Source organism: Aegilops tauschii, chromosome 4 (genome assembly GCF_002575655.3).
Source record: "Aegilops tauschii subsp. strangulata cultivar AL8/78 chromosome 4, Aet v6.0, whole genome shotgun sequence".
NCBI lineage: Eukaryota > Viridiplantae > Streptophyta > Magnoliopsida > Poales > Poaceae > Aegilops > Aegilops tauschii.
Window position 1 is genome coordinate 417,283,542 of NC_053038.3, and position 8,808 is coordinate 417,292,349.

General features: G+C 52.1%; 1 protein-coding gene across 3 annotated transcripts; it reads left to right on the forward strand.

The window, feature by feature from the left end:
- Window positions 1–225: 225 nt before the first annotated feature.
- Window positions 226–3,775, forward strand: LOC109748446 (uncharacterized). Of its 3 annotated transcripts, none has more exons than XM_020307473.4 (4): window positions 235–471; window positions 595–719; window positions 809–926; window positions 2,330–3,775. In XM_020307473.4, the coding sequence occupies exons 1-4, from the start codon at window positions 324–326 to the stop codon at window positions 2,341–2,343; spliced, it is 405 nt and encodes a 134-aa protein (XP_020163062.1). In that variant the 5' UTR covers window positions 235–323; the 3' UTR covers window positions 2,344–3,775. The 3 variants fall into 3 exon arrangements, with proteins under 3 accessions (XP_020163060.1, XP_020163062.1, XP_020163061.1); XM_020307472.4 differs by having other exon boundaries at window positions 240–471; window positions 3,044–3,775; XM_020307471.4 differs by having other exon boundaries at window positions 226–471; window positions 809–3,775.
- Window positions 3,776–8,808: the final 5,033 nt, after the last annotated feature.

Here is an 8,808-nt window from a genome sequence, read left to right on the forward strand (position 1 = left end):
GCTATATAGCAGTGGCCAACCAGATATGGGTGCGCCATTAGTGGCCATATTACAAATGGCGCACCTGGTGTATGGTGCGCTATTACTAGTTTTGTCCTGGCCCCACACCCATTCCCAGACTTAGCAGTGGCGCACCAGTAAGAGATGCGCCATTGCTATCTGTACGTATGGCGCACCCCCTACCAGTGCGCCATTGCTATCACCCCTTATCCCCTCCCTCTAGTCACGTTCTCTCCCCTCCGCTTCCTCCTGACACACCCCACCCACCTCCCTCGACTTCGATCTAGATCAGGAAGCCCCGGCCGCATATTCCCCCGCCGCCCATGCCTCACCCCCCTCTCGTCGCCGCCGGCAACCTCCGCTGCCGCCTACTCCTCTCCTCGCTGCTCGCCTCCTCCCGCACCCGCCGCTTCCTCCCCCGCGCCATGGAGTCCTCCTCCTCCACCGCCGCCGCCGCTGCGGAGCACGCAGGTGAGCGAAGCGACCCGATCGGGGCTTGCTAGCTTCATGGAGTGACACTAGTGGTGCATGTTGGGCTGGGTATTGTACTGATGGCTGCCGCGTTCGTGCGGCGGGGTGGGGATTGATGTGCAGGTGGCGCGGCGGCGGGGGAGTACGAGGAGGTGCTGGCCCGGCTCTCCTCGCTCATCACGCAGAAGGTGCACGCGGACACCGGCAACCGCGGCAACCAGTGGGACCTCATGGGCCGCTACCTCCAGGCACTCCGTCCCATCCTTCATCCTCCTCCTCAACCGCGATGTGGGTGGGGATGTGTTGTCTGATCTAGAGGGCGGATTTGGTTCTTCAGATTCTGGAGCTGGAGGAGCCCATCGCGCAGATGAAGGTCATCCATGTCGCCGGCACCAAAGGTCATCCATGTCGCGCGGCCCGATCGGGAAGCTCCGATTCGTCTGCCCACCAGTCAGGTACGCCCTCTCTGCTCCGCCCCGATTCACCCCTTGCATCAGTACGACGATGCCCTAGGAGCAAGGGCTCTTGCCCATGGATCCTTCCGCACCCCCAGTCCCGATCCCGTGTATGGCGTAGAAATCCCTCTGCCCGTCTGCCGTAGCCGAGCTCCGCGGTTGGTCGCTTGGTATTTTTGAAGGGGGGGATGAAGGTTTCAGTTGATAGATGATTTATTTCTCGTCTTATGATTCAATTGCAACAAGTTCCGTAGACAGTTAATTGATGATCCTCATCCTGTGTAGCTCGCACTCCATAGCAGGGAAGGGGGAAGTAAATTCAACTGAGTCCAGCACCTGAAATCGTGTATCTACCACTACCAGGTTTCATTTTGGCAGATGTGAATAATATAAAATCCATGAAATTCAGTCCAAGAATCTGGTCATGTTCTGCACAGAGTGCAGACACTAAGCAGCCACGGAAGAATTCCATGTGCTATTATGACTATATATACACCAAATCTTGTAACCTCTGGATAGTGCAGCTTAGTTTTAGTACGTCGGCTGCATCAGACTTCCAGTAAGCACTGCCACGATAAATGAATTGCGTTGTGTGTCTTTGAAATACTTCTGCAGAGCGATGCATATAGGTTTTTCCGTTTCAAGCTACATGTGTTGCATTGAAAGGGAGCTCTCTTTCCTGCACGCAGCTCAGGCAAAACAACTAAACAACGGAGTTAAGCAGGGTCTACACTGTTGCGTTTGTTTCTTAAAAAAATTACCTGAGATATCTCACACATATCTGTAGAGAATAGTTTTGCAACAGCAGTCTTCTTGTTTCGAACGGTTTTAGTTTGAATGGATCTCCCTCTGTCTCTGTTTCTGGGATCAGTACATCATTGTCACTCCCTGGCAAGTCCCAGCACCAGGTAGACAGGCCTTTTGAGAGAGACAGAGGTGATTGTTCAGGCCCGATGTTCTAGTGCTTGCTAGAGTGCTTTGTATGGCCAAAGGATGCCTCAGTAGGCCGTCTTGTGATGTACAGGCAGTATCTGGTTCAGATGGGGAAGCTACTCCTGGTAACCCCTATTTTTCCTTCTTGCTGTGGCAGAAATAATCAATAGCCGCAAAGCTACTGAATGCCAGACTGTATAAGCACCAGAGGGGACTCAGATTGTGGTATAACACAAATCTCTACATCTTCAAACTGTCCCCGTAATGCCCAGTTCGAAATCGTACATACTGTATTTTCAAGTGGTGCCCACATGTAGTAACATTATTTTCACATCTGTCCCCTGCGTTGAATTTGATACCGGCAATGAACCAGTCACTTGTCTCTCGAGTTGTCAGAGGGACGTTTTTCATGTTCCGCATCTTGGATTGGTAACTACATGTATAACATTTTCCACATTTTTGTCCTGCAGCAGTAGCAACCTAGTCGTCGTCGTCGATGGCAGGGTTGTAACCTCACTGTCACGCTAATGGACGCAAAAAAGAAGAGTGGTAGTACTATCAATGGTTCAGTCAGCGTCTCAACAGCGTCTGCACTACTTCTGATATTGTTTTTCAGTAGCTTTTTTCTGCACCTTTTTCTTTCAGTTCTTAGTGCTGCTGCCCCACGAACACTTTTTTTTAATTTGACTGTACAGTCAAATGAAGCCTTTGTTAAGTATACACTCCAAAATTCAGTTAACAGTAGCCTAACTGAATTTTCTGTTTCTGAATTTATAAACTCACTTTATATTCAGTTTATAAATTAACAGTAGCTTCAAAATTAAGTATCTTTCGCATGGATCAACTGTTGTTTTATTTTGTGGAGGATAAAGTTCAGATCATGAATAATGGCATTACAAGTCAACTTGGCACAATTCCACATGTCCTGAACCTCATAGAATCTGACACTAGCAAGTCTTCATTGGCATGCAAGTACTACTTTTACATTGTCTTGACAGGAACAATTAATTTGACATGTATCATTGGTACTGCTAAAACATTTCTTTCATGTTTCAACAAATTTGGTGAAGACCACTTCATATGTATTTTGCATATATGAATTATCTCCTGTTGCTTTCTAAGATGTTAGTTCTTTCAGTTCTAGCCCTCCTATCTTTAATTCCTGGCTGCTGGACTACCTGCAGGACAACGAGTTCATTTGCGACAGCTACCGCTGTGAGCAGTCCGTCCGCAACGCGCTCCGCAGCGTCTTCGCCGGGCACAACGAGATCCTTAACGTCTGGAACTAAGTCGCCGGCCATCTGTTTCCTGTTGAATTTTCTTTCTAGCTCAATGTGATCGGATCTGACTCATACGTTCAGATTTGCTCTTGTTTTCTTTTCAAATAGTACTAGTAGTCTATATTCCAGTTGTGCGACTACCTCTAGCCACTTGAACCGATGAGAATTCTTCAAGCCTACTTATAGCCACTTGAACAGATGTCTATCTCAGATCTGCTCATCTAAAAAATCCTAGTGGAGTAGTATACTGGTAGTATAGTATAATAATATTATCAAAAGGTAAATGCCCTGATTATTTAGCTCTGTCAGATAAATACTCGTCGAAAGTGGGCTCCTATCAAAATTCATTTCCATTATAATCTTACTCATACAATATTCACACCATGTAATTCTGGAAATATATGCTCATATCTAGTTCTGCATAAAAAATGACAGTATTGACATGTTATAAATAGTTTGTTTGTCTTTCTGTTTATTTTGTTACATTTTGCAGGGATAAAGTGAAGAAAAAGAAGAAAAGATTACTAGAAGATTAGTTTTAGGATTTTCTTTTATTTCCTTGCAATTTTCCTTTTATTGGATACTTGTAAAGACATTGTAATATTCTTACCATAATAAAATTATGATTCTATTTCATTTTTTGTTTTTAAATTATTTTTCCTTATAGGTTATTTTCTGTAAATTTGGATTTTTTTGTTTTCCAAATACATTACTAGTGGCGCATTTAAGCCCTTATTAGTGGCACACCTTCCTTTATTACTAGTGGCGCACCTATAAGGCTATTAGTGGCGCACCTGGAGGGAATACCAGTGGAGCACCTAAGGGCTAGTAGTGGCGCACCATGTGGTGCGCCACTGATATTTGGATTACCAATGGCGCATGAAAGGTGCGCCATTACTAACAATTACTAGTGGCGTGTTCATAGTGGCGCACCTATAGTGCACCATTAATAGCAAAAACTGGTGCACCACTAACAACCTTTTTTCTAGTAGTGAAGCTATCCTGACAAAAGGTGGTCGTCGCCTGCCAAAGGCTCTGGCGGTAATGCCGCCGTGGGCTCCGTGGTGACCTCCGTCTTGCTGTCCTGGTGGTCTTGGTCTTGGTGCACTGATATGGAAACCTTTGCCTGATGCCTCGGGACTCCTCGCCTGCGCTTGCCTCTTTAGCACCAAAGAGGAAACTGGTACCCTACGCCCGCTGGCACCCGCCGGGCTTCGGTCGTCATGGCTCACGTCATGTGAACCTCGCGAGGTGCCCTCCGCCTTGAACTATCCGCTCCTCGCGAGCCAGCCTAGTGAGGCTGCCCCTAAGGAGGTCTTGCGTCGTCCGCCTCGCGAAGCTTGGCCCCTCGCGAGGGTCTTCAGTGGTTTGTTGGTGAAGATGGGCCGTACCAGGCCGTTGCTGGAGCCACGCCATAGGTCGCACGCAGGCAAGTCTGGGGACCCCCGTTCCGAGAACGCCGACAAATACAATGTCCGTCAGTGTCCTCAACAAAATACGGAGACGTATCATGAGCTAGATATCGTATGATCACCACGAGAATATATATACGGTGACCGTAATGAGCATATTCTGAAGTCTACCGACCGTATAGTGCTTTCGCTTGAAATACAGTGACCGTCACGCATGAATGTGTCACGGGCATGCATACTTTTAGAGGGCCGAGAGATAGTTTGTGTGCGTACGTGAAAGTGGTGTAGAAAGAGGGGGTGTCCGGTGGAGACAAGGAGAGATATGCCCTTCGTTTCTCTTTCCCGTGACTAATATTTTAGGAGAAAATATAAACATTCACAATGCAGAACAAATATTTTTGGATGCACCATGCAATTAACTTTCATTTATAACATTGTACTATTGTATATGCTTATTTTCTTAGTGGCCGATTGCGTGTGTGGTGTGGTGGGCACATCATTTCTAGTTGGGGTGGGCACATCATTTCTAGTTGTGGTGGGTCAACATGAGGACTCATGGGTCGGTTCCGTCCTGTGCCACATAGGTTGGACCGAGACGCATTATACGAAGACCCATGTGGAGGACTTGGCGTAAAACACGAAGCTACCAGAGTCGTGGAGGACTCTATCCCCACTGGTGATAAGCTGACTATATATGATTTGTAACCCTAGGCCCCGAGTATGTTATAGAAGCCTGGGGGGCTAGTTCGTCGATAGTATACACACACGCACAATGCCTGGTATTCACGTGTACTTTGTACACACCCCTATCACTAATATACAGTACCAGGAGTAGGCTTTTTCCTCAACTGCAAGGGTCCGAACATGGGTAAAACGTTGCCTCGTATTACCATCCAGCCTAACAGTCAGGGATATCCTACCGAATGATCTGATGGAATCATATCTGCCAACTACTAAGAGAGAGGTGTGTCTGTGTGGGGTGGGGCAATGTGTGCGAGAGAGGCCTAAAGATAATGTGTGTGCGGGAGACACGTAGGCACATATATGTGCGTATAGAGGGCTAGTAGAGACCGTGCGTGTGTGTATATGCATGTGAGAGAAATAGTGTTTTCCAACTGAGATTAGTGAAAAGAGTGGTACATCGTAGTCAGAAAGAGAGAGAGAGAGAGATACAGAGAGAGTGTGTGCGTGAGACACCCCGACACCCCGGGAGACATTGTGTCAGTGTGGAACGACACCTATGGGATCACAAGAATCCCTACTACGGTTGCCGGGGCACAGGGTTGCGAGAAGAGCAGGATTAGTAACCAGCATGAGGATCGTTTACCCAGGTTCGGGCCGTGAAGATGCGTAAAACCCTAGTCCTGCTTTGGTGGGTGTATTTCAGAGAGTTCTTGAGCTCTCGAACTAGTTGTGGTGAGTGTGTTGTTCGAAAGAGCCGAATACTTCTCCAGTATGCCATGGGCCTCCTTTTATAGGCGAAAGAGGCTGCCACAGTGGCATACAAGAGGTGGAAAGGCGCACAATGCTATGAGCTTATCGCTTGTATTACAGGACATGTCGCATTTAATGCGCCGCTGAGGTGTCCCCTAGCTTTATCGGGGACGGGGGCGAGGCCCGTCCCGTCCGTCGCCGCTCCTCCTCGCTTCGACACGCGCCCTGGCCAGCGATGCATGCGGCGCCATGTAGGAAGGCAGGCAGCTGAGGTGGCGCGGTGGTAGGGTCTTCACGAAGATCTGCATGCCGCCACGTAGGCGCTTGATGAGTTGGCCTGGAAGCTGCATGTTGCCACGCAGGTGCCTGCCCAGCTGGTCGGGCTGACAGCTCCATGTGAACGGCGGTGGAGACTTGGTTGGTGCGGGCCTGGCAGTGGCCCTGCTGGCGTCCTTGGCGAGGGCCTTGCCGGCTGGCCTGGCAAGGGTCTTGCCGTGGCGCGCTGTCGTCCCCGGCAAGGATCTTGCCGGGGGTCTCGTGGCTTTCCTCGGCAAGGATCTTGCCGAGGATCATCGTCTTCTAATCCTCATCTGATCTTGGGTGTTCCTTGTCTTCACAAAGATCTGCATGCCACCATGGACGTGCCTCCCGAGCCCTGGCCCAACATGATGTTGGAGACCGTGGGCTCAAGGGTGGCTCGCTCTGTTGGTGTGGGGCGAGCTGCCCCGGCAAGGGTCTTGCCGGGGGAACCTGCTTCGTCCCTCCGCTCTTTGTGGTCTTGGCCTTGGCGTTGCTCTGGTTATCTTGGGCTTCGGCTTACCTTGGCTCACCTCCCCTGCTCTGCTTGGTGTGACCGTGGGCGCGGCTACGACTGTCCATGCACAGGTAAAGGGGTACAAAAGTGCGCCCCTCCTTTTGTACACCGACAGGAGCCCCCGGGCCTGGGCCACACATAAGCGCGACGCGTTGTTGGGCCAGGCCCAAAACGGTGCGCGGGCAGGCGGGGCGGTTTTAACCGCGGTAAAACTTTTCACGCGCTTCGCTTCCCAGGACCCGCGCGCAGCGTGGCGCGGCGTGGAGGCGTGCGCGTGACGTGGGCGGCATGCGTGGGGCAGTTCCCGCATGCATGCGTCATATCGTAGTAACGAGGCAGCTCACGCCTTCCCCATAAAAAGAGGGAGGCGTGGAGGCGCGGCTCATTTACCACGCGGTTCCGGGTCACGGTCTTCAAGGCATCCACACCCCATGATCACGGGGTGGGAAGAGGCCGCCTACCCCGTCCCCTCGATTCTGCACGTTCGCCACGTGTCCTCCATGCGCTTGAGGTGGCAGGCGGTGGAGGTGGGAAACCGGGCCGTTGCTGGTTGGGGCAGTGGGTCGGTCACGATTCCCTGCGCCTCTGGTGGCCGGATTGGCCGAGCGGGGGGGCCGAGCCCCGACCGCACCCCTTTATAAGGAGGGGGAAGCGGGGATGGCATCCCGCACTCTTCTGTCATCTATCTCCTCCTGCTTCCGCTTCTTCCTTTCACTCGCCATGGAGAAAGAGAATCCTGCTCCTTCGTCGGTGGCGGCGAGGGTCTCTGCTCGAGAGCGCGTCCCTCCCCCTCCTGAGCCCGCGGTGGTGGAGCCGGCCGCGAGGGGAAGGGGGAGGGCGAGGCCGGGGCAGAGGTAGTAGTGCTCGGGGAAGAGGATGACGGGGCGGCGCCGGCTTCGCCCCCGCCTATGATGCCTTTTCCGATGGAAGGCCATGTTGGAGACCAGCCCCGCGAGTTCTTCATCAGGCTGCACCGGCCTCCACGTCGCCGCCTTCGTCTTCCCGCCCCGTTTGCTCGGGAGATGGAGTGTGACCCGCCCCAATCCCTCAGATTGCACATGAGGGGCTGTGGGAATGGGGGCACGCGGGTCGACGTCGACTTCCCGGCTCCTTGGGTCATGTACCTCCGTCGCGGATGGAATACGTTCGCTCGCATCCACAGCCTGACGGCGGGGCTCGTCCTCTACTTCAAATTAATGGAGGACGGCCTGCTCCGTCAAGGTCTTCGGAGACTTCGGGACTCGCCTGAAGTGCTACGTGGAGAGCTCCTCCGACGGAGATTCCGACGATGGAAGCTCTTCCTCGAGCGAAACTGACGAGGAGGACAGCGGGGCAGATGACGGGGACGAGTCCGACTAGGCGTCGGACGCCCCGCGCCTGGGCGGGTGCGGCAGTAGCAGCATCTGCACCTGGCCCCTTCTCTGGCAGAGTTTTGCCGGGGGTGGGGCCAGCTCCTTGAACTTCTCGGGGTCGTCTCCTTGGGCGGCTGGCGTCGGGAGGCTGCGGAAGAGGAAGAGGGCGGGCGTCAAGGCCGTCAACTCGGAGTATGCGGGCACCGACGCCTTCATCGCGTATTGCCGGTCCTGCCGCCTCGTCTTCCAGCTCCTTTCCCGGCACCGTCATCACCGGCCCACCCATGGGCGGCCACCGAGGTGTTCTCTTGGTGCTTTCTGCTGCTCGTAGCTCGCCTAGGCGCCCCTTTTCCCTTTCGCCTCCTTGACCTGCCTCCTGAGGAGAGGGACAAGAAAGGGACCACGGGCATCTCATCTCTTTTTTAATCTGTAAGCCTTCGGGCCTTGTTAAATTTAAAGCTTGTAATCCCCCTTGTTCATGTTTTTCATTCCGTACGGACTGTACCTGTGTGGGATGTTTTTAATGAAAAAGGGATGTTTGTTGGGTTTTTCGTTCATGGGTAGACCCCGCGACAAGGAGCGAATCCTTGTTACAATTTAAGATAAACATTTTCACCCGGCAACAGGCCTTGCCGTCCCCCCACTTCGCTCGACCAT